Source organism: Clytia hemisphaerica, unplaced genomic scaffold (assembly GCF_902728285.1).
Source record: "Clytia hemisphaerica strain Z4C2 unplaced genomic scaffold, Clytia hemisphaerica genome assembly, whole genome shotgun sequence".
NCBI classification, from domain to species: domain Eukaryota; kingdom Metazoa; phylum Cnidaria; class Hydrozoa; order Leptothecata; family Clytiidae; genus Clytia; species Clytia hemisphaerica.
The window spans coordinates 173,371-200,016 of record NW_027104325.1 but is presented as its reverse complement, the minus strand read 5'-3'; the positions used below and the strand labels follow the sequence as shown (position 1 = coordinate 200,016).

General features: G+C 35.6%; 3 protein-coding genes across 3 annotated transcripts in view; 1 reads left to right on the top strand and 2 right to left on the bottom strand.

The window, feature by feature from the left end:
* LOC136817659 (neuroblast differentiation-associated protein AHNAK-like) overlaps nt 1–26,646 on the top strand; it is a 301,580-nt gene that overhangs the window by 190,087 nt on the left and 84,847 nt on the right.
* On the bottom strand, nt 56–1,516 carry LOC136817642 (uncharacterized). Its single transcript, XM_067073962.1, has 3 exons — nt 1,020–1,516; nt 728–768; nt 56–254 (listed from the first exon to the last, which is right to left on the bottom strand). The coding sequence occupies exons 1-3, from the start codon at nt 1,514–1,516 to the stop codon at nt 127–129; spliced, it is 666 nt and encodes a 221-aa protein (XP_066930063.1). The 3' UTR covers nt 56–126.
* Nucleotides 6,456–20,941, bottom strand: LOC136817649 (uncharacterized). The gene is made up of 9 exons (XM_067073971.1): nt 20,509–20,941; nt 17,417–17,661; nt 15,592–15,721; nt 14,705–14,736; nt 9,851–9,975; nt 8,965–8,993; nt 8,780–8,821; nt 8,538–8,656; nt 6,456–7,049 (listed from the first exon to the last, which is right to left on the bottom strand). Exons 1-9 carry the CDS (start codon nt 20,798–20,800, stop codon nt 6,513–6,515), a joined length of 1,551 nt encoding a protein of 516 aa, XP_066930072.1. The 5' UTR covers nt 20,801–20,941; the 3' UTR covers nt 6,456–6,512.

Here is a 26,646-nt window from a genome sequence, read left to right as displayed (position 1 = left end):
TGTATCAAAATCGAAAAAAAAAACAAAGCCCGTAATGCTGTTGAATTACCTCGAGAAGTATCTATTAGGTAGCCTGTGCCAGCCCAGGTACAATAAAAAACTTTGAAAGAACTTTGTGTTATCTTTTCAGTCAGCGAATAAGAGTTTGGTGCCGGCTACTATTATGTTAGTACCTGGTATTTGGTTGTTTGCATACAAATCATCTTCATCTTCGTTGTCTTCGTTACCAAATGACGATGAAGAGGTGGAGGAGGCTAACGAACAGAAAAGATAAAAGCATTCAATCGTATTTCCCTGGTATTTTTTTTAACTTAAGACTTTCTTTTAGGTTAGGCTAAAGAGAAGAGGTTGTTCATTGTTGAATGTTATTTCATCTGTTATCCTAGCTCATCCTTTAAATTACATATTTTATTTACGCGTTCAAGTCGGATAATCAGATGACTTTAGATATCTAGACTATTATGTTATTGTTATGTTATCTACTTGTAATGTTCCTTAGAAAAATCCTCCAAAACTTGGTGCGTAACTTTTTTCCAAATTCGACTTTCAGCATGCAAATAATGGAATTTTGATGTAACAACTGTGTAAGCCCATTTCTGATTTTTCAAATTGTGATAATATAGTTAAAAATAAAGATTTTGAGGATTTTACTTAGAAGGAAATTACAGCCAAAATATCAAATGATTTGATTAGCCCTTCATATTAAATAAACTTGCAACAGACATACCTTCTAGTTTTCGCATTGAGATTGATCTTTCGTTGTTATTCCTGGGATAAATAACAGATCAAGGTACATGGTTAAAGCAATTGTTGGTGAACCAATTTGTTGCCTATGTTGAGTATAGCTCAAGTGTCTGTTTGAGCTATTCAGCATCTTGATATGAAATAAAATCCAATTACGATTCAATTTATTGGTCTGCGTTTAACACAGATTAGATATACCTCTAGGCCAGTACCTAACAAACAGTCAAAAATAAAATGATCGTAAGATTCATTAGAACAAAAGGAAATTGATTTACTTTTGTTTCTTTTGTTTTCTGAAGAAAACAAAGATAAGCAACGTCACCAGAACTATGAGAAACACGGCTATTACTCCAACGATGATCAAAGTTTGAGTGTCATCTCCAGTGCCACGTGATTGACCAGTGATGGTTTTGTCAGGAAGTACTATTGTTGTTTGGTTTCTGTGGGTGGTTGTATGTGGTAGATTCGTTATCGTTCGAAGATTTGTTATGGTTTTTGTTGCTTGTGTTGTGAGATTGGCAGGACCTTCGGTTGTATTTGTGGTTGGTGTTGTAATCTTTGCTGCAGTTGAGGTTGCAGTTTTCGCTGTGGTAGTCGGTGTTGTGGCTGTTGTTGTAGTTGTGGTTGTTGTGGTGGTTGTTGTTGTAGGGGTTGTTGTCAAGCATTGTCTGTTTGTTGGTTCTCCAGGATATTTTGGCCCTTTAAATACAGATTGAACATTGGTTTTTAAAGTTGGTTTTCTTCGGGTTATAAACATGAAGACATAAAACATCTATGATCTGGTCGAGAAATGATGATTCTGTTCTATTGGAAACAGATGAAGTCATCAATAATTTTACCTTTGTAAGTGCCAACAATTTTAAAAATGAAGCAAGTCTTTTGGATGGGGTTTGAATAATGTTTGCAGTCAATGTTCACTAATAGAATTCTACCAGAATGTTGAAGGAATTCGTCTTTTGATGCAGTTTGTGTTGCCTTTAATGAATAAAAAAGTTGTTAAATTTAAAAATCTCCGTGTCATAGACCGACTGGGACTTTAGATTCACTGGGAAATTTGGACGCTCCTGTTGGTAAAATTGCTCTACAATTTCATCTCCACTGGGAAATTGACTTTGATTTCAGCTCCACTTCAAATTCATCAAGGGAAAATAATTGCATTTCATAACTATCCCCACTGGATTTTTCGACCTAGGAACAATCCTTATTGTGATTTTGATAAAAATTTTCATCCCATTTTCCACTGAGGAAAAATTCTAAACAATGCTTTCCGATGATTTTCAAAAGGAAAATGTAATCTCTTTTTGGGTACGAAACGGAGAGCAAAATAACGCACATTTTTTACATAACTTGGAATTCACCTTAATAAAGTGTCTTCCATCATTATATGATAAAATCCGTAACTTTGCTTGGTTGTAATTACACCAAAGGAGATTCCTTTTTCCATTTAGATCGATTAAGTAAACTTCTTTAGCCCAACATTGAGATGAATTAGCATCATAATGTACTGTGCTGTTTTGCGTAGGGATTTCATAGTATGTCGTTTGAGGGATCAATATAAACCATTGGCTAAACAATTCATCCACGGTGAACATTGGGTAAACTTGTTGGTTATTTTGAACTCCGAAGCACATTTGTCCTGAGACTATCAAATGGATTAAAAGAGATAATTTATAGGAGAAGAAACTTTTAAGAATGGTAACATTTGCAACAAGTCTTGGAAAAAGGCGCCTCTGAATAATGATTTTGATGCCTCTTTGCTTTTTTACACACAAAGGTATTTTACTTTTTAAAAGGGGCGCCAATAAAATCCCAGCTTTCGAATATTGTCTCCCTCTTCGGTTGACGCACCACGCTACTGGTAAAGATAGATTAGAAAAACAAACCTCGTTCCCTGCGTATTATCAGCTTTCTGATGCTTACTGATAGCCTCAATCAGTAACGTAAATAAAGCCTGGGATACACGGGGACGAGATTACAAAACTAACCTCCCAGAATAACATCAGCATCTCTTCTATCCTTGCATCCATCTCGATACGAAACAAAGGTCATCATATCCTTGCAAATACACCAACTGCAAGTGCCACTGAACAATCTATCACAAACGGCATTCTTACTCAAACAATATTCCGCACTATATTCACCCTTGAATCGATCCAATCCATAAAAAATCGATCCTTTAATCCTGTCAAACGATATACTCGCTAGCTGTTGACTATATCCTTGACAAAAGTGCAACATGGATTTCACCAGTAAGATGAAGGCAATATTGTACTTCATTCTGTATGCTGTTTAATTTTAGTTTTATTCACTGAAACGAAACAATTATCGTGAATAGAGCTTTAGCCTAACCTATGTCGACGTTCTATAAGAGATTTACCACGCATGTCTCAATCAATCAAATTACGATTCAAAGAATCAAAGATGGAGAGCGTATATCCCAAAGTTAAGTTTAAGTAGATTATATTAAGGCTGGTCTCCACTTGCGCGCGCAGCGATCGCTCCTTTTGGCTTCAATCCTTTTTGCTTGGAAAAAAGATTACGTCATGAAAATGTAGCGCGCGCTCGGCCAATGGAATTGCTTTATTTTTCTTTTGACGTATAGCGTGAAAGTTTTGCTCGAAAAAATGTGATTGCAGCGCGCGTAAGTTGAGACCGGGCTTTATTGCGTAAACAGTATCTTCAATCCTCTAACCGATCTTTCTGATTTAAATACTGGCGATGGATAGTGTCTAAAGACAAAAGGATGTTCCACAGATGAAATGATAAACATTGTGTCACTGTACATAATATTATGGGAAGGATCGTGTAGGTGTTATCTTGCTCTCTTGCCAACAGTATAACAGAAAAGAGTCAGAGTCTGATTCTTTGGTTATCGAAGACCCTGGATTATTACCAAGGCGATTTAATTGTATTCGAATAATGCACGCTGAATAGAATCCTTTATTTGTCGTGACAGTGTCTGTTCAAATTTCAACCCAATAACTTTTTCAGTGTATTGAACTTTTGCCCGCTGTCAAAATCCAAACGATTCAATGAGATGATTCTAAGGGAACTTTCCCAGCGGTGATAAAATTTCGGGGTATTTTTTCCACCGGGGACGATTTCTTGGCTAATTTGTCCAGTGAGGCGGGGATTCATCGGGTCTGTGACACGGGAGTGTATTCAAAAAATTGTAAGAAATATAGAAATGAATGAATAATACAGCGCTGCTAGATCCAGAACCTTTTTAAAAGCAAGAGTTCTTCTATGGCCAAGATATACCGTATTACTTCGAATAAACATGGATGGATGGATGGTTATTTATCTTTTTTTTTTAGTTTTTAGGAGAGGCGTTTAATCGAGGGCGTGTTTAAAAGAAGGGGGTGTTTATTGAATAATTTTTAAGTTGGAGCATCACTTTGATAAATGAATTGCTGGAACCTTGCTTTGTCTTTGGGTTAAAATTAGTTTCGGGAATTTTTCCTTCAAGGAGGGGTGTTTGTTCGGGTGGGGTGTTTAAAAAGGGGCGTTTATTCGAAGTAATACAAACCAATAGTATCAATAAGTTAACCCTTAGACCAAGAGGGACGCGTATATGCGTTCAAAACAAGCCAAAATACTGAGCCTTAAACTTTAAACCATAGCTCCTGACCACTTGATTTAAAGGAGCATAAACCAATGCTTTTAGAAAGAGTATAAAAATAGTTTTCCGTTGGTAGCAAAACCATTTTCTAAATCATTTTGTCCATTTATACATCCTTAGAAATCGGGTGTTTTAGGGCCTGCAAAGCCTTAAAATGTTCTTAACTTGTGCTTAATAATCTGGCTATCTAAGCCTTAGGTCCTTCATAGTTTGTTCTTGTAGTATAGAAAACGTGTATTTGAAAGGTTTGTGGAATCATATTTCAGTAACTCTTAAACACCCCTGTCTCAAAACCCGGTGGAACTTTCTTCCTCAGTGGGGATAAAAATTCCTATTGAAATCCCAATGGGGATAGAAATTCTATTCTTCCAATCTCCCAGTGGGGCTGAAATTCAAGGGTATTTTCCCACCGGGGACGAAATCTGTGCTTAATTTTCCAGTGGGGCTGGAGTCGCAACGGGTCTGTGACACAGGGGTGTTCTTAAAGAGACTTTTGAAAGTCTTAAAAGTTGACTCCTTCTAAGAGATTATACCTCCTTACCATCCAGTCATACAATTAGAAAAGAGAAGATAAAGTTATACTGGAGTCATTTATAATCCATGTAATACAGTATTATTGGTGTTATATGATGATTTTAACGGCATAATGTCAGCTTGGATCCTTGGGGGGGGGGGGTGCACCAGGATCACCAGGACTAAAAAGGAGAAAACAAAGGAAAATTTTGTGAATTTTACGACCCTTACCGGGAAAAACATTACCAATTTTGACTAAATTTCGATCTTTCGGTGGGTAAAAAGTTAAATTTTTCCTATTTCTTCTACCCTTAGTGGGACTGAAATTTGATTTTCTGATTTTTCCGACCCTTAGCGGGACTTTGGAAATCTAAAAAAGGTACCCTGAAGGACAGCACATACCGTACCCTCCATTTGCCTAAGTACCCCCCGGGAATAAATCTATTCCTACTATACTGTTATCTTTTGCTTATTTTCTAATTTGTGTGAATTAGTCGTATAGCATGCTAGACTATAATAGGTTAGTTGATATTACAAGTTATAATGGGTTAGTGGGGGTTTCTAAGGAAAATTTATTGGATATATATTTAATTCAAAAAATAATGTACAAAGTATTTTAGCATACAATTCATAGTAATTGCTAATGTGTTGAATAAAAATAATTACATACAAATTATTATGGGTGGGTTTACATCTAGGAGAGAATCGATTAAGAAATGCAATGGAAATAGCACGATTTCTTTTGACTTCGCCGCGATTCCTTTTTAAATCATAATTGATTTTACCTAAGCATTCTCCTTGGTTAGGATTGGACATTTGTAAAAGACTACGTAAAAGTGATTTCGAGCTTTTGTTTGGTTTAAATGTTCTGCATTGTTATTAACAAAGGAATGGTTAATCAATTCTCCCCTTCAGATGTAAACCCACCCTATGAAACAGTGAAAATAATTGTGAAAACCCCCTGGAATGGTTGTTTCAATAGGAGTGGGAGTGAAATTACAGATTATGTATTTTCTTGATATTACATCAAATATTGTGGAAAGGATTTTGGAACCAGCCCGCCCTATCCGTTAGCGTAACTTTTCTTATGGCCTCGTTTTTGTCATTTAATGATTTACTCACCCCTTTTATTAATTACTCCGAAATATAAAATATATATTCAACCCTCAGATTTAATGTTAAATGAAATATAAATATAATATTTAAAAACTTTGCTTCTTCTTCTTACCCTTATATGCTCCTTCTCGGGTCTTACTGAGAAGCATTCCTTGAATGTACTTGCTTTCATCAAATGAGTCTCTTGGAGAAAGGTTAACATTACTTGATTTTCGGCTGTGTAAATTGGGTGTTATCCAGTTAATCTGTCATTAAAGTTTCATTGGAAGACAGATTTATTGGTCTTCCCAACATTGATATTACTACCAAGCAGAAGTACTATCAACTCTCTATAATTCGAACCTCTACTATTCGAATCTTTCTATCTATGATCGAATGTTTCTCTAATTCGAAGGAAATTCTTGGTCCCTTGAAGATCGAATTAGAGAGTCCGCTGTATTACGCCAAACAATTTTTTTGACGATTTGTGATCGATTTTGACCAGCTGATGGATTTACCATTTGGTTTATATATCTTGTTATTTCCTCGGTAACGTATTTATACGATCGTATTCATTCATCATTTGTCCGAAAAAATCATCATTAACTAATGAGCCACTCAGAGATGGTAAGGAAGATCCACTGATATCATGGACCATTGTTTTTGCATCTTCATCTTTATCTTCATCTGACTGTCTAGTTGAATTTCCTATCGGTTCTCCAATCTCTGAATCTGAATCGTTATCATCGTTGTCATCGTTATCGGGAATATGAATTACAGTATCGTCAGGTATTAGAGTCTCTTCAGTGTGATCAAGTGGGCTATCTACAGTATCATTAGAGATCTGCGTCTCCTGAAGCTGATCAAATGGGCTGTCTACTGAACCGTCCTTAAGTGGTGTTACTACATGCCCATTTGAGATATTGTTTGTCTTAGGAGATTCCTTAAGCTCGACATCTTCAATTTTAGGGGAATCATCTTTTTTGATACTGCCATTATTATTGTTATTATGAATATGATTAGTTGTATTGTCTTTGTTGTTTTGGTCATTAGTCGATTTGTTAGAGATGGAATCCTGGGAAAATTAAAAGGTCAGTATGTCAATAGTATCGTTTGATTGGAAAGAACAAAAGTTATCAGCAACGATAGAGTAGTCATAATGACGGATTTTAGAGGGTTCAAAATTGATGACGGAGAATGTTTCATAGTGGGCCATACTGCCTATTATAAGGGAACGAAGAATCTCCATCATACAGTGCCGTAGGAAGCACTCTATATTGGGGGGAGGGTTGCTGAAATTTAGTGACACTGCGAGGGCCAGTCATAGTTTTGCCCGATTTGAAGATTCGAAAATCAATGAATGGAATGGAAATCAATGAAAAACCATTTTAAAACGTTATTGGGAGGGTTAAACCCCCTAGTTCCCCCGGCTACTGTCATAAATTTTGAACCCCCCTAAGATCCGCGAATAGTAGATGAGTTTTTACAGCTCATGAAACATTATCAAAAATATGTATACCATCACTCAACCCTACTCTTGATTATTGAAAACAGTCAAAAGTTTTGAAATAGCAGCAAACGTTAGTAGAAGAATTAGCGGTGAAAATTTACCTTGTTTGCGTAAAGATATTGCGCAAATATTAAATACAAGGAACTTTTTGCATAAACATCAATAATTAAGCGGTGTATGTAATTTGAGTAATTAATTTGGTGATATTAGTAGATTAGTGGAAATTACGGATGATGTTTCCTGGTTACTAGACGATGAGAGAGTTATAGGCGGTCACTCACTTAATGAAGGTTGGCTCACAAAGTTCAATGCTAAGTAACAAAACAGACATAATAACAAAAATATCAACACTAGGAATCGAATGGAATGGAATAAGTTACTTATGGTAAATACTTTAATTGAATTTAAAGGAAGACATGAGACAATTTGTGCACATTATCGACCCTTTTTACGCCGGTATCTAACTGTATCCATATTCTGTAAACCTTCAATCGTTAAGGCCGTAACCAAAAAAAATAACTTCTTTTTTCTTCCGCTCGCTTCTCAAAAGTTAAAACTTAAAACCCTATTAGCCCCAGGGGGTGGGGGTAGAATCTACCACGCTGGAGTTCTTTTGTTTATATCTCAAAGAAAAATTTTTTAAACGACTTGAAACTTTCTGACTTTTAATAAAATCTTATTAAGAGTATTTGTGCAAAATTTTAGGGTCATAAGTTGTCCAGATCAGGTTTTATGACTTTATTGTGAAACATGACATAAAACCCAGCTAAAATCACTGAAAACTCAAAATTTTAAAGTGCTGATAACTTCTAAACTATTAATTCAATCATTTTCAAATTTTGACACGTGATAGGCATTGATAATACAAATTTAAAGAATATAAAGAAAATTTTTGAAAATGATGACGTCATCATTTATGACATCATCAAATTTTGAAAATTTTACTCATCTTCAGCATAGATTTTAAGAAAAACTCTTCATTGAAATTGAAAAACCTGGGGATACAAAAGTCAAAAAAGCTTGGGGCTAATAGGGTTAAAAAATCTTCCCTACCTCTTCGTCTTCGTCAAAAGCTTTGTTGTGATTGGCTAATGCATCGGCTTTTATGGAAATTTCGTTCGGTTGTTCGTATAATACGTCTTCACTGAGTATCGTCACCGTTGACATTTTTGCTGAAGATTCATGAAAAATTAAATGTTAAATTATTACTAAAGCAAAAACTATTTTGAAAAGATATTCGATGCGCTAGGCGCCGTGGTATATATGGGAGTAGAAATATTTCAAGTAATACATACCAGCACTTCTTGCTGCATGATTCATCCAGCCGGGTAGCGGAGCTGAAATGATTGAAAAATCGTATAATACAATAGGCCTATAGTAAATCGAGTAGTAAATATCTTTTCCGAAAAGGTCAAAACATAATTTTGACTATATACTGTAGAATATATGAATAATCAATAGAACGAAAAATCGGACATACCTTGTGCTTCAGATATCTTTCTTTCTTTCCTATGAAAAAATAAAAGGAGATTTTAAGTAACATAGATTTAAAGAAAGGCTTACCAGTCAAGCTTACGATAAGTCTTAGTCTTGCTTATTTGGTGCAAATACCCTAAAATTGGTTTTGAAAATCAGGGTTTTTGAAATAATTTAGTTTTTGTTTTTTTGAGTCAAGATAAATTTCGCAACATCGAAGTATTATCGATTTTCTCTAATTAACTGGCTGGCCATTTTTTTTTAACTAATCAAGAAGTCGATTTAATCAATTTTCTTGGTTAGAAATCACTATCGGAAGGAAGTATGACGTCAATGCACCTCATTAAAAAGATAAGATTCGAAAGTTTGTATACAACAACACATGTTTTCTGTATTTTACTAATTTGAAAATTATGTATCATCAACTGATAACACAATTCTATCTTGAATTCTTCTTCTTTGACCAACGTTTGGCTTGAGCACACGTAATCAATAACAATAATTTATTTGGTATGCTGGCACAGTATTGGTAAAATACTTTGAATTTCTAAATAATTATTAGTCCAATTCGAAAATGAAATACATGACAGGCTAGATTATGCTATATATTTCCTTCAATACATCTACAGTCAACTTTCTTTAATTTATACCTCTGTTATTCAAATCCTTCTGTAATTCGAACTAAAATATTGCTTCCCTCAGCTGGAAGGTTGTTTAAATCACTCTCTGTGATTCGAAATTCTCTCTAAATCGAAGAGATTTATATCTTTGAACATCGAACTAGAGAGACGCTCAACTGCATTCGAAATCTAGATGAGCAATTTTAACAAAAAACAAAATGATTTGAAATGTCCAATTTCATTAATCTTAATAAATGAAAATTTACTTACTGTTCCTTGATGTATTTCCTTCGTTTGTACATAATGTAAACAAAAACACCAACAAGAACTAGAACGATGGATCCAACGATCACGACTGGTTTTACGATGTCCATTATATCGTCATCGTCATCATTCTATGGAAGAATTTTGAAACCAATTGAAAAAATTTCAAATTCTTTTGTTTATAATCTACAATGGACTTTGCTGTTAAAAAAATTCTAGAAAATGCTAGGAAAACAATTGAAAGGTACCCCTCCCCCGATTGCCACTGGAAGCTTATATTCTACTCTTGTCTCATCATTTTCGTCCATGATTTTATCTTCAACCAAGCTGACGATCCCATTGTCAAAACACGTGTGAGCCCTTAAAGCGTGAGGAGATTGAGTCAAATTTAATAGGTAGGATTGACATCAAATCTCTAAAGTCATTGAAAGACAGATTCTGACACCATTTTCACTCTTGTAAACTCTTGATTTGTATCTTTTGTGAGTTGAAGGGCTAATGTGTATACTAAAGGTAAATTACGGTGATTTAGAAGTGTGCAACCTTAAGAAAAGCCACGAAGTTGAAAATAAGTTTGAACAGTTAAACATTGAAACTTTAAAAAAATTGTCAAAAACTCTTATACGAATAAAACTAACCCGTACATTTTGTTGTGGCTTAATTGTTGTCATGATTACCACACCAGAAGAAGAAGATACACAAAGAGGACACAACTTTTAAAAACCAACTACCTATCCCAAACAACACTAAACAACTAATGCCAAGAAACCTTTCCTGATGATTGCGTTATAAATGTCTTTTTTTTCTTTTTTTTTGAGCTAATTGCTGGCCAACCTCATTAACATACGTCGAAAACCACACTTATAATTATGGAATCGAATGATATTGATATCAAATACGGGATTTTTTTTGAGAAAAAATAACGAAGAGGGAAAGTCGATGTTCGTCATTTCAATGACTAGTTACAAATAATTTTTGTTTGGGATGACGAGAGTCCCCACCAGCCCCTCCCCCCCATCACAGCAGAGTCCCTGATCAATAGCCCTCTCATAACAGATCATCCATTCTGTGCATACTACGCTCTGCTCCGAGGGGTTATGGCTCTGACCTGGGCCGATTCTCTTATCTTACAGAGCCATGGCCTTTACAATAAGTGCCATGCGCGCAGTATCAGAATCTGCTCGGAGATTACATTGACTCTTTCTGTCTTTCTGTCTTAACGTCATTATCCTCACTTCTTGAAAAAGATAAGAGAAAAAAGAAAAAGGAAAAGTTTGAATTATGTATGCAGAAAGAGATACTGCCTAGGATTTTGAAATCACCAACAGGGTCCAAAAATCACCAAATTTCTTTCAATCTCTAAAACAGGAGAAACCTTTTGTCTATTTTATTTTTAGCTTGTCACTTCCAATTAATGCTCGAAAACGTTTCTTTTTGCCCTTTAAGTTTTAAGGAGTGACTTGGAAAAAGGGAACTTTTAATACGCTGGCATGTGTTTGTGTTCTTCTAAATTTGATGGTAAGTTGTGACTGAATAACTAGGCAAACTTAAAATGCGTAAATATAAAAAAAATCTTTAAAGCACCGAAAACGCTATATTGCCATTAACCGTGTGTCGTAGCCTTGTGAATACGGGCTTAGTTACCTAGGCTAGATGGTTATATGCATGGTTGCAACGATGCTTTCTTAATTCGATGTTTTGTTTCTGTTCAAAAGGTAGGTATGCTTTACTTAAACATCTTATTAATTAATCATAATTTTAATCCTGTTAATGATAAAAGGGATTGTAATCGAATTTAGCAATATATCTACTCGAAACTAAACCCTGTCCCCCTTTTTAAAAGTTTATGTTCAACGAGAAAGCCCTTCTTCAACAGAAGAAAGAAAATGAACGAAAAAGAGAGACAATAGAGGACAAAGGACAATGCCTTCTACATAAGAATGCACTCAGAAGCAACCAACATGGTTCATCGTCATACACACCCCTGTCTCACAACCTTGGGGGAAATCTTTTCCAAAGTAAAAAAATTCTTTTTGAAATCGTAATGGGATAGCAATTTTATTGTTCCAAGGTTAAACACAATCCAATGAGGATGGTGTCCAATTTTTAAACATTGAATTTCGAGTAGGGATGAAATCAAAGTCAATTTAGGGTATTTTTCCACCGGGGACGACATTTTTGCCGAATCTGGGGTCCAAGCGAGTTATGGTGACACATGAGTTTGACGAACCACCGACAGGCTTCAAAGTGATGACACACAGCTTAACCAGGAATATATTAAACTTAAAAGTCTGGTATTCTACATTCTTACAAAACCGTCAATCGAACAGGAATAAGTGGCTTAATGACTGTGGTCGAAGCGGTATGCTTGTCATTTAGGTCGAAAAAGAAGAAAAAAAAGCGACAAAGGAACTAGTAATTTTTCTAATTAAAGGAACTTATTTATTTTTGGTTTGAAGTTTTCTGTTTGCTATTATGACCAAATTAGAAGCAAGAAAATTTGAAATTGAGAAAAGCAAAAAATAAACGAATGACAAAGACGAAAAACATTTAAAAACAATATGTTGATGTTATACATAGTGTGATGTAATCAAGCCAGCATATGTAACATAGTACAAAGCTACTAATTTTAGGCCTTTTGTGGTGATAATCAATATTTGATCGAGAAAATTCACTCTTAAATATACTCTGATGAATCGAAATATCAATGTAAGCTATGTAAGAATCTAAGTAATAAAAATATCATCAAAGTTTGCGAGATCCGGCAAGACCCGGCGATATCCTAGTTCGGATATCACATTGTAAGACGTTGAAATTTAATAACTAACAAGAAGCCGGAGCGGCGTGAAGGTCCAGCTGACGTGGCAATAACCGAATGTCGTTCGTACCGGGTTCCTTAAGGGACGCAAAAAATTTTCTTCCCATCCTCCACTCTGAGCTTCTATTCTTTGACACTTTCTTTGTATCGCCATGTTTTGAAAGGTTTTGATGCATTTCCCGAAATTTCTAAACTTTTGCCGCTGATGGGATTCGAACCCACTATATACAAAGCACCTATGATTAGAACGCCAGCGCCTTAACCACTCGGCCATCGAGTCACAACTGCATTGGGGAGTTCAAAGTTCCTTATAAACATGGTATTTACTCTAAACTCTACCCGGGGACTAAAACCCTAACCAGGGGTTGAATCCCATCCCCAACCCTAGCCCTAACCCTACCTGACCCTACCTGAAACAACCCTTTAATCTAACTGGGAAATTTGACTCTACTACCAATTCAATCCAAAACATAGGTCAAACATCGCGCGGGTAGGCAGGGTAAAAATTCTAGATCGGTGGTTGGTTTAGCCTATGGACTTGTTAATTTATTGCGCGCACAGGCCCCGACAAAGACAAAATCTTTTCGATCAGTTGCTTTTTAAAGGTCCATTCTGCTGCGCGCTGGACCAATTAGAATATCAAATTAACTACTGTAGGCCTTAAAAATTTGACTCCTCTCAAAAAATTCTAATTACATATTAAGATTTGAAATGGAACAGGTTTCGTTTAGTCCTATAAAAGTTGCCACGGGACCTGAGACTTGGCCCCCTACCGGGTGACCCACGAAAAAGTTCAGACGTTTCCCTACGTCTTGAGGCCGAAAAAATGTCCCAAAGTGCTTGGAGTTTGATATTTAGAAAGTAGATATCCTAACTTAAAATTTGAGCTATCACTTTTTAAATTTGACCAACTTGTTCTATGCTTATGAGCTTTTAAATTCAAAATTCACTTTGCGGAAAGTGTAAAAAACACGTAAAAAAGGGGTATCAAATTTGGTATTTTTAGACGTTTTTGATATACAGTTTTTGAAAAAAAATCTAGAAAAGCGCCAATTTTTATAAAAATTAGTCTTGTTTTAAACAAAAACTACTTTCAAAGGTGTTTTTATTAATTATTAATGTCATAAAACTCGTTAAATAAGTCAATTTGTAAGTGATTTTCTAATTGATTGCATGAATTTAATACCTCTTTTTTACGTGTTTTTTACACTTTTCGAACAGTGAATTTTGACTTTAAAAGCTCATAAGTAAAGAACAAGTTGGTCAAATTTAAAAAGCGATGGCTCAAATTTTAAGTTAGGATATCTACTTTCTAAATATCAAAACTCCAAGCACTTTGGGACATTTGTTCGGCCTCAAGACGTCGGGAAACGTCTGAACTTTTTCGTGGGTCACCCGGTACTAGTAGGAGTCTGAGTAAAATTGGTATCAGAAAAAAATCATTTTACGAGATCCCAATTTGGAGTGATGCTCTTGAAAGGATTTCACATTGTAGAACATTGAAAATTTTATGGTCTTGAAAATCAGTTTAGACGCAGTCGAGTTAATTAGACATGGACCAGCACTTGTATCAACAATCTCTCCTTACACTACTGTCTCATAGCACAGTTTTTCCACCAGCGGGATAAAAATTTTTATCGAAATCCCAATGGGGAAGAATAAACTCTATCGTTCTAAGCTCAACAAGTACAGTAGGTTTTGGAGTGCAATTCTTTTAGATTGAATTTCGATTGGGGATGAAATCATAGTCAATTTCTTAGTGGGACTAAAATTTTAGGAAATTTTCCTATCGGGATGATATTTTGGCCAGATCTGTGACACAGGGATTTATTCATTAGCGATTTTAATGTATTCGAGATAAATTGAAGGAGACGGTATAAAGCAAAGTTGGAATGCTATCAAAAGGCCATCCACATTGCTCAACAACGGTTAAAAAAAGATGAGCAAAGGCGATATAGAGCCTTACATCGACTTTGTTTTGCGTTGGTTTCATTTACCGTCGCCCTCGATATCATCCGATACAGAAACTCAATATTACTTACATCGTCCGGTTCCTTTATTGGTAAAGTGAGAACTGAAAATGAAGCGAAAAAACCAAAAATCAGACAACGAAGAATATTGTATGATTGTATAGACTATGTTGTCAAACACAATTTTCAGTTTTTGACTTTAGATGCTTAAAGGTTTTGTTTTTAGCAAAAAGTGATATCGTTTGCTCACTCATCAATTTTGATATTGAATTGACACAGAGGTGGAGCAAGATTTGTTAGAAAGAGGAAAAGAAAAACCTCTTTTTGCTTATATCAGCACAATATAACAATAGGCAGACTCTGTCCTGATATGAAATATGTGTCTGATATGAAACAGAAACACGTATGTAAAAAGAAAACCTTTAAAGACCGTTAGTTGATCGGGAAAATGCACTTTCAAAAAGACTTAAAACCCTATCCTTTAGGGTAGCACATTCAAAGGTTTCTTTTCATAGAGTGTTCTTCCTTGATGTCTTTTCTAACCAAAATAATTTGAGTAACTGAATGGTTTAAGATAACATAGATAGAGTCGGTTTATAAGTGGATAGACTAAAACCTTAGGCTTTTAGACAGACTTTTGATTTTTTTTCATGGGATCAACGATTAGCCGAAGAATTGAACAGCAGGGATGGAGTGGAGATTCGAATAGCAGACCGCTGGTTTGACACCTCGGGGAATTAGCCATCACCCCATAAAGTTTTAATAACTTAATGATTTCAGATTCTAACAAATTGCATGTTTTTTTCTTTTATAAGCATAACGTTTACAAGCATATACAGGTTCAGTTTTTAGTTCCTAAACAATAGCTCTATTGTTTGAGACATAGAATGCTAAGCATAATGCGAGCCTGATATAGGGGCAAACACTTGCTTGTTGAAAAAACATGTAACTGCACTTACTTTCCAGCTCTTTGATGCCAGCAACTTTGAAAACAAAACACGTGGATACGTTTTGAGAGCCTTTTGTACAACTAATTTCCAGCTTCAGTAGCATTCCACTTAACATCGATGACTTGGTACTATTGGTAAACTATAAGAGAAATGATGAAAATGAAATATTTCTGATGTACTGATTGAGCAGCCCATAAATGAGGCAAAGAGTGGTACCACGAATCATGCCACCACGCCAAATTTAATGTTCTCATTACTGCCTTTTATTTACCCTGGACAAAGATTCGCTATCCCGGCCAATCAAAATCTTTGATCGGAGTTTTTTGAAAGTGGTACAATCAGTGACAAAATACTTGGCACAAAAGGGAAATTCACCGGGGTGTTTTGAAACCAAAATCGATTTGTAAGTGCTCTAAAGTAGGTTCGAAGGGTAGAGTTTTAACTCTGAGTTTTAACGCTAGACTTAGGACCTTAGGATCTGAGGGTACAAAAGTTAAAAAATTGTCCAGTAGGGCTTGAAATATAGCCTAGAAACCAATAAATCCCTCCCAGATCGAAATAATCGATAAAATCAAGTTGAAAGCCTAACAATTGACATTCTCACTCGAACTTCAATTTTCGAAGAATGGTAAATTAGCCAAAAGTGCCAATATATTGTTGCACTGATTGTACCTTAATGTGGTATCACTACTCAATGTAGGCGAAAAATTATTATACGGAAAATTTCATTGAATTATGAATGGTCTCACCATCAAAGATGGCGGATGTATCTTGTTCCATGGTATAAAAAGGTCACTTTTTCTCATCATGATCGCGAGTATAGTAAAATATTACATTGAAATTTCTTCATAAATACGTCTTAATCACGCATCACGCTTAAACTTTGGTTACATAATCGTGCTAAAATATATGAACGTAGCACAAACTACTTGGTATGACATGAAAAAATAAAGCCTTCGTTACATCGACAGAATATCGACACAGTAGGTATCCAAACCTCGTTCCCTGCGTGTTATCATTTTTTTCTGTTTACGGTCAGATATTCTCTTGTGACAATCAGTAACGTAAAAAACCCGGGATACACAGGGATGAGATTGAGTGTATCTGAGGCCCGAGGGAGTGGTTACTTAGGCAAAATGGGTGCCATGTATTTGCGAGCCATAAGGGTCCCTTTTTCAGACCCTCGAAAGTCTCGCTATGGGGTATAAAAGCCATTAAATTCCAAAATTACGAAAATCAAAAATCAAGTCCCTGAAAGGGTCATAAATTCTAGAAATTTGGGTTAACATTTGAAAACTTTGGCTGAAATTTTGGAGAAATAATTTCTCTAAGGCTAGCAAAAACGTTAAAAAATGGACAAAATTTTCGAAATTCAGTTTCTCTTAGGGTTTTCAAACTTTGGCTCGGACATACCCATCATCTTGCAAACATAGTAGCCATAAGGCCCAAGGATCTGAGGAAACTGGAGGGAGGATGGCTTTAGTTTAACTTTGATGTCCCTTTACTGATGCGAAAACATAAGTAGTAAGTAAGTAAGTCTGTGACCGCAGTCGGAGGCAATCCGAAGGCTCTTCTTTCGATAGCTATCTACCCAAAGGTATGGGAGGGCGCCACTCTTTCTCACTGGATTGCTCCACTTACCCTTAATCCTTCTCTTAATTGCTGAGCATCAAGCAGAGAGGTAATATTTTATATTTTATTTTATATATTATATTCAAGTAATATTTTGAGAACCTTTGGTATGACCCCGCTGGGGGTTGAACACACAACCACACCAACATAGCCAGATGTTCTACCATTGCATTACGGTCGCTCTAAGAGAGCGAAAACATACCTGTAAAGTTTTGTTTCCATTGCTGTTTATCTTGATATCACTTGCAAAACTCTCTTTCAAAATGATACTCCCGTTATAAACCCAAACTACTTTGTCCGTTTGGCAACTCCACGAAACATTCTGAATATCATTGGGTAAATTTGAAGTATCATGGACGTAAAGAGGTAACGTAGTATTCTCTGATATGTTTTCTTGAACTGTGGGTACCCATGATGCATCAGTTGAATGCGTGAAACACCTTTCCCCTGTAATAGAAACAATATAGGTGTTACACTATTGAGGTATTGTACACAACGACACAACCACGCAAACTTTTATGCATTTAAACGATTGTGGAAATTGCCATAATTTGGCAATGGCTTATTTGTGAATGTGAAAGAACTCAAGCATTCAACACATAACCCACACTTAAAGCCAAACATGAAAATAATTTATGCTGAATCTTTCGACGACGTAAGATTAAAATAATTATATTCCCGTTAATTATATGGTTGATTACATTTAGCTTAGATTTGTAAAGGACGAGCGGGGCGATAAATCCGTAATAGCCCCGCTTTTTTGTAATCGCCTTGATATAAATTATATTCCCGTTAATTATATGGTTGATTACATTTAGCTTAGATTTGTAAAGGACGAGCGGGGCGATAAATCCGTAATAGCCCCGCTTTTTTGTAATCGCCTTGATATAAACAACAATTTCTATTGGTTGAAAGAAAAGTATCGTACAATATTTTGATTGGTTAATCAAAATAAGAGTTTCAGTCGAATGGTTTTTTATAGTTTCGAATGTTTTTATAAGTTTCGAAAAGAATAGCGATTAAGTGTTCTTCAATTCTTTTTTTGACCATATAATTAACGCGGAATTTCTCGGATGATTTTGTATTGATAACCCCTCGTTTCATTGAATACACTTCAAAATAGCCCTCACTACGTTCAGGCTATTTTGAAATGTTTTCAATGAACCTCGGGGTTATTAATCCCAAATCACCCTCTAAACCATGTTATTACTAGTACAAATAGGTGGCCAGGGGGAATGGTCCACACACTTTTTTACCGACCGAAATTAAGTTTTTTATCCAATTCAATAGCATTTTATAGTGTTTGGAAGGCGCAAACCACTCTTCATCGCCCAACAATGGTACAGAAAAACTATCCCAAGGATTTTACCCCCCCCCCCCCCCTTACTTCCAACGGATCAAAGAAGATCATAATAATGCTTGTCCTGGCACTTTAACCATGTCGCAAATCATTTAAAGGCACAAAAGTCGTGAGTCATTTACACACAGATTTAAGTTTGGGATAGGTTAACATAACCCTTCACACAGATCCACTGGGACCCTTTCCCACTGGAGAAAATGGCCATAATACCGTCCCCAGTGGTAAATTATACTATAATTTTTGTCTCAGCAGTGAATAATTAGATAACCAAATCTTCACTGAAAATATTGTTTTATTTTTTTCATCCCACTGAATTTTCTGGCTCGGAAAGTATAGAATTCAAATGCCCAGCCATAAAAGAAACATGTAAATATCAATCCCCGTCGAGTTTAGGTCTTTTACTTTTACCTCCACTGGCTGAAAAAATCCTACTGGGTTTGTGAGAAGGGGGTGTTTTAACGCAGTCGAATTTAAATTTTGGTAAAATAGTCAAGTTTTACTGAATTTATGAAGACAACATGTAAATGGGACGAGATGGAGTTTTTAAAGCTCTTATTTGATTTGCTTGGTCGTTAACCAGTAATAAAACAATTTTGTTACATTTTCTAAAGAACGCGTCATTTTCATTACTTCAAATGACCAATTATTAAAGTATCTTATAAAAACTCCATCTCATCTGATGTAAATTACCATATAAACTTTGATTTCAATATGCTTATAAAGATAGATCAGTGGCAGTGTAATTGCATTATAATTTAATGAAAAAATGTTTTGCTATTCATGGATTACCTTTATCTCCAAATAATCTCATCAGCACTGCATTGTTTTAAATCGACCTTTAGGATTTCGAAGGGTTAAAAGAAAAATGGATGGAAAGGCTATTATGAATAAGTGGCCACAACTATTTTGCAAGACTATTCACGTTCTAAACATCGGTGTTTTTTATAAGAACATCCAACATTTTTGAAGCCTACGGATGATCTTAACTTTTGGAGTTTTAAACCTAAAAATGTTTTAAGAAGTTCTAATTTTCGCCATTTTTTGAGCATTTTTGTCCATTTTCCTAAGAAATCGGGTGTTTTAGAGTCTGTACAGCCTTAAAATGTTCTTAACTTGTTCTTAACATTTTGGCCATCGAAGCCTTATGTTCTTATATAGTTTTTTCTTATAAAAAACGTGTATCGGTGTTTTGTTTGATAAAGAATTTACTGAGTGAAGTGTTCGACCTTGATTAAATACAGGAAGTGCAGCCGATGAAAAAAATCAGAACTAAAAACAAGATAAGTCTCGCTAGCACACTTTTAACGACTTGTTTTAATGGATATATTCTACCATTTAAGATGGACAGATATTTAAAACTTGACTTTTAATTCCCAAAATGCACGATTTCACAATTCAAATTTGGGGCTAAATCTGGGGGGGGGGCACTTCAGGTAAGTGACCTACCGGACGTGCGGCCCTTAATGGTAGGTTTTTTAGACTTTGGAAAGTGCACTGTAAGGGTTGATTTGTGAGCAAGTGGGAAAAAGTGCACTGTAAGGGTATAAAATTTGAGAAAATACTAAATTTTGAGGTAAAACTGAAAAGGGCAAAAAAATTCGAAAAATTGCACTGTAAGGGTCCATTTTCAACCAAATTTTTTCTGCACTGTAAGGACCCGATTTTAGAGACTTGATTTTTGGCCGAACGTACGGTCGTTTTCAAAATCAAAAAGTGCCCCCCCCCCCGGGGGCTAAATTTTCTCTGCATTGTAAGGGTCCAAGTTTGAGTCCGCTAGTCCGGTATTTTTCTGATCAAGTTCTAACCATGGGTGAAAATATGACTGAAACAGATGAGGCTTAAAAAGAGACCCTGACCAGCGGCAAGTTCCTTAACCTTTTCCCCGAGCAAAAGGCGTTACATATAACATATTTCACCGAAAGAATTGGACAAACCATTAGTAATGTTATACAAATATTGTTGACCCTTGCATCCTTGAGTATAATCCAGCCATATGAAATCCTTGTCACACCGACATTTATCACAAATTTCTTTATGGACACAAGTTGCATTCAAACTGTTACAGAAATCTCTATTCCCTTTATCTTTGTTTGTAAAAAAGTCTATAGATGAGGTGAAATGTTTTTGGTTTTCTGGTCTCCTCTCATTGATGATGTGCAATTCATTGCCACAAAAAGATAACGTTATGAAGAATGCAAATTGCAAAAGCATCAACCATGTAGACATGCTTACTGCCTAAATCATAGGCTCGACCCTTGTCTTGGGAAAATGTTCACACTCCACACATTTATATTTAAAGTTCTTTTTTGGAATTTTAATCTGCTACAGCAACCAGAAAACCATTCTGTTTAGATGTTTACGCTAATTTCACCTAAAGAGAAATACTTGAATCAAAATAAAATAAAGGTATCATGTTTTTCTGAAGTCAAACTAAAATAAATGACCGTCTGGTTATAATCTGATTTGTATGAATGTCTACATCATAATCTCGTTAACGAATTTTCCAAATTTCTAAATATATCTCAGTTTTACTTAAAATACAAAAAAGTTTTACAACAGCTATTAGCTGAAGCAACCAATTAAGAAATTTTGAATTCTAGAAAAAAATTCTCTCACAAAATTTGCATCTAATCTCAATTTCGGTAATCAATCAAAAATCTAAATATTTAAAGATCAAACAAGATCTTTTTTTCTATCAAACTATTTTCTAAAAAATCTCAATATTGATACACCATGACCATTATAATAAAATGCCATAACATGACTCTCTACATAGACAACAGTGATCTTACTATTCTCCTATTGACTTCCCTTAACAATGTTCTAAATGCTAAAGGAATGCCAACAGCAGTAACTCAATCAAAAAGATTTTCTTGTTTAGTAATGGCTCACACTGTCATTCAATTATCTTTTAAATCAAAATAGCCTCGTTCTGTTTTAATTAAGCACAATTCATGCTCTAGTGGTCTAAACACCCTTTAAAAAGCTATTTTGAAATCAAAAAGCTTTTCTTTACTTTAGTTTAATCGTTAAGTCATCTTGTATCGAAACGTCCTCACTTTTATTGAACCAAAATTCTAATGATGCAGCATCTAACATACAATCTAGGACTATAGCATTGTTTTTGGGCTCAGTAACCACATAAATGTCCCATACGATTAAATTTTATCCAAATATATAGTTAGACATGCTGTAGATTCTTTGAATGTACTTAAAATCATTAACTTGCGCTCTTCAAATTGTACCAGGCTAGAGTGAGAGAGTAAAGAGACAATTTTTCAGTAATTCAGTAATTCTCTTCCTCTTTAGGGCTTTATAAGTTTTTTTAACATATAGTTCCCACCATTACTTTAGCTATTAGATATTACTACAAAGCTCACATTTTCTTATCAACTGGAGAGCAAATTAAAATTAACAAAGTGCAGAGGCGGTGATTGTGTTAAAGCACTACTTGTTCAATAGTCAGTTGAATAGACTTATAAATCAATGACGATCGTGCGTAGACGGAGCTTTAACAAAATTTAAGTACCGTTGTGCTATAAGAACATATAAAGTGCATAGGGTCCAATATTCGAATGTTTGGAAACATTCTATCACAAGTTTTTTATAAGAACTACATGAGAAAGTCTTTGATGGCAAAAATATTTAGAAAAAGTTAAGAACATTTAAGGCTTTTTGGACTCTGAGAAACAAAGATACTCAGAAAGTGGTGCATAAGAACATTTTCAAGCTTGAAACTCAAAAGATTTAAGAACGTTTGAAGGCTTCAAAGATTTTAAATGTTCTTATAAAAAATGTTTAGAATATTAACGGTGTGATAGTGATGGGATAACTGGGGGATAACTGGGACATTTTACGGACTAACAGGAAGCCTAAAATCACTTTCGAACATTAGTTTGTTAGGTGTTAAAGGGGCATAAAAGTACTGACGAAATTTCCATACAAAGCGTATGCAGCAGGACACAAAATCAAAACAAATATCACATGTCAAAATGAAAAATAAAAACAAATATGACTGATTTTGATTATTTCAATTGTTTTACAAGTTTGTCTTGCACACGTGATTTTAATTCATACTGTAATTGTTATCTTTAATGACACGTAGTTCGTCTTTACATTTTGCTACTTTTATGCCCCTTTAAAATGAAATTTTCAGTGTACACAAATACAGTTAGATATTTTAGCCAATTGGGTCAACTATTACTAATCATCAGCCTTCACAGGGCACCTATTACATGATATTTGCAGGAGGAAATGCACAAATAGTGCCCTACAAAAACACTAATTTTAGCCACCTCGTCAAAATTTAGTCACTAAAGGCCGACTACCTTAAGGGAACTTATTTTGGCGGGAACTAATTTTGGCGAATGACGCGTATTTTCGCGCAGTCGAAGATAGAGCGAAAATTAGTTTCTCCGCGATCTCGTACTCTAATAGTAGGGCGCCGGGGCGCGATAAAGAACGGGTGGTCGGGCGTCTGAGAGATCTGGGTACGAGTACGCATGCTCAGAAGAGACATGCGAGGGTTTTAAAAATGGTAGATTTTTTCCAAAGTAACATCTCGGGTCGAGGACTCTGGACATTAACCTTTACTTACATATACTTTATAATTTCTTCCATGTGATGTGACGACGATAAACGGAGAAAACAAGACACGAAGCTCGTAGCCGATCCAGCAAACTACTAACGATCAAATGGGCGAATCGGATATACGAAACCCAACGATACACGAGTCATCACCGGAACTTATACTCCAAACGATATGATAATATAACAGAATGTGGACAATTGAGGTTCAATATTACTGTACCACTAAACAAACTATTGAGATATTGTTAATTACAAGAGACTTAAGAATAGTGCCTTAACCCTCGAGGATGTGACCGTGCATTGGGACGAGGAATATGTATTTCCTCTCATGAAGGGGTTTGTGGCGCATCCAGCCGGTTCGTAATCACTATTCATTTTGATGAAACAACAATGACATTCAAGCTAGAAAATTTTTATACTGTACTCAACGTCAACGAGCAAACGCCTTGTATTTTATTCGCTGTCCAGAGTATCCTCAGTGCTAACAAAAGAACCCGAACACCAACATTTAAAGAAAACACTGTGTCTCTTTCTTTTTGTGAGTAAGGGCGTTTTAAGGGTACTGTTGGGAGTTACTATGGTTCAGAGTTAGAGGAGAAAGCGTAAATCTGTTCTACTTTCCTTATTTTGAGCAATTTTGATGAATTTCAGGGGTTATTTAGACAAGGAAACAAAAAATTTAATTTTGGCGGGAACTTATTTTGGCGAGTGAGCAAAATATTTTTTTGTGTGAAAAGTTACACTCCAAAACCATCCCCACTGGACTGGAAGCCTATGGAACAATAGAACTCCTATCCCCATTGCAGAGGCGTAGCCACTAGTTTTTGTTTTGGGGAGTGAGATTGTAAAAGTTTTTACCTATTTTAAGGGGAAATTTTCGAAAATCTCAAATTGCTTTAAAAAAAAGGCATTGGAAGGTCAAAGTTAGCGGGAATAAGATCACAAAAAGTACAGAAAACACAAAATTTCATGTCGCAGAGAGTTTTTTTTTGTAATCTTGGCACCACAGGCGAAAATCTTGGTCTAAGAAATGTCAGACAGCTTAAAAGAGATCTTAAAAAAGTCAAAGGTAGATAGAAAAAGGTCACAAAAACTACATACCCCTTCACATTTTTTAGGGAAAACTTTAACAAACTTTAGCTTTTTGGTTTTAGTTCAATTTTTAAGTTTTGGAGTTGACTACCCACCCTTCCCCTCTTTCTATACGCCAGTGCTATTGGGGCTTCGATAGAAATCTTCATCTCCACTATGGGAAAAGTTCAACCGGGGCTGCAAGAGACAGAGGTGGCCCATTGAAGATGATGTCGCTAAGCATTTTTGGTGGGTTAGTTTTTAGGGATTTGAACATACTCAAAAGCGTATAAAATAAAAAACACACTTGATCTGGTGGTGATAGCCTGCATCAAACTCTACTTTGAAGGAGAGAGCCACAACACACGGTAGGGTTTTCTAAAAAAGGCAATGATCGTCTGTGTTAGAGTTGGAACGGGCAGTTCGAATACTGGAAAGAAAATGTAAGAATAAAAGAAGAAATATCTTACCTTTTCTAATTCTTTCTCACATTATCCCCAAATGCACGCATCTCCATCTTCAGTTAAATCTATCAAAGAGTTATCCTAAAGAAAACACTAAAGATGCCCTACTTCTATATAAACTGTACCACAAAAGGCATTTACCGAAACAACTTTTCATCTCATGAAAAAATAAGATTAAAAACATCCATTTTTAAATAATTCAGGTATTGCATTAATGGTAGGTTTGTTTCCATATAAGGGGCTCCCCCAGGGGCTGACGTGACGCGTGAATGACCCTTTTTTCTGTCGTGAATACGTGAATTGGACTTTTTCAACGCGTGAATACGTGAATTGAGATATCCGCGTGAACGTGAAAATAAGATTTTACCAGCGTGAATTCGTGAATCGAGATTTTGAGCGTGAACGTGAAAAGCAAATTATTGTCTAAAACAAAACTGAATAAACCTAAATATGTAAAATTTTCTTGCTCGCTTCGCTCGCATAATCCTTCATTATCATATTGACCTATTGCCATTGTAAAGTTATTCAAAATAATCAAAAATTGAGACAGAAACAAATATTTCTTCCTTATTTTTCTAAGGGCGCATTTTGTGATGCAAATATTGCATCCAGCGAGAGTGTTTCGAGCCAAAACAAAAAAGTCTAAATGAGAAAATTTTCTTCGTCGCGGCGCTAATGATGGTCGTCTTTCTGTAATCGCTTATATTGTTACTAAATGCAGTACACAAAATGATACCGCATGAACTTGGAGACAGTGAAGGGTATTTGATTCTTCGATAATTTACAAAAGTAGGTAGATAGTTCTAAAAAAATTTATATGATTGCATCATCGAACATTCAGAAAAAAACTCTTGGGGCACCGCACCGTATAAGGCAGGTACCTCACTCGCCGTACCAGATTTGTACCAGTAAACGGTCAGTGTTGAAAATAATCAAAGATTATGAATGAATTGTTTGACCAAAAAAGGCCTATTAGGGTAACAATAGTGTGCTAAGGCCGTTTTCCCAGCAATGAAAGAGTAAAAGTTGTCAAAAAATTTTCGCGCTCGCTTCGCTCACTTTTTCCTTTCCACAGCTTTTCTTCAATGAGACAGGGGGTCAAACTTTGGAATTTGCGTCCACTGATTGTACCACCTCTTTGAAGCTCGCGACTTTCCAGACCATGAATTTGGGCCAAACCTCGATTCTAATTTATTCTCAAAATAAAATATATTTAGGGTCTGTGACGAAAAAAATTCGGGGGGAAACCTTAAAGCTAAGACTTAAATTTGCACTTATCTCCCTTAATAAGCAAATTCAGGCAGGGTCTATACCACCGTACGCCATAGAGGTAGTTTTTTGTAACTTTGGCGTGATAGACGTGATAGACAGACCTTAAACATTGCCCTATGAAAGTTCCAATAATTGTAAGAGGTCTTAAAAGGTCGATGCTGTCGAGAATAAGGTCAAAAAACTGCAGAAAACTTTATGTTGGCCATAAAAAGGTCAAATTTAGCCCAATAATGTCACAATCGTTTAACAAAAGAATTAAAGGCAAAATCAGCGCGTGAACGTGAAAATGGTTTTTTTTCGCGCGTGAATACGTGAATTGGCAAAAAATTTTACGTGAATACGTGAATTGAGGGTCGACTGGGGGGCCTCATATAAGGCATGTGGGTCATTGCAGCACGCACCTTCCTTTACTTTAAATCTTCTTCCATATTCCTCAAATGATAGAAGCCCTGCTATAACACTCTGTAACTCAAAAACATCTTTCCCATATTCTGACACCACACATAATATGATTCCTGTATGATATAATGTTCCCATTATAGGATTATGAAAGAATGCAAGTTGGGGCAAACTAGCATAAAATCATATGATGGTACATGTTTGAGAAATGTTGGTTTGGTTTTTGTTTTGTTTGTATAGGTTTATCACTGGCTGTCATTTTGTGGGTATCTTCAA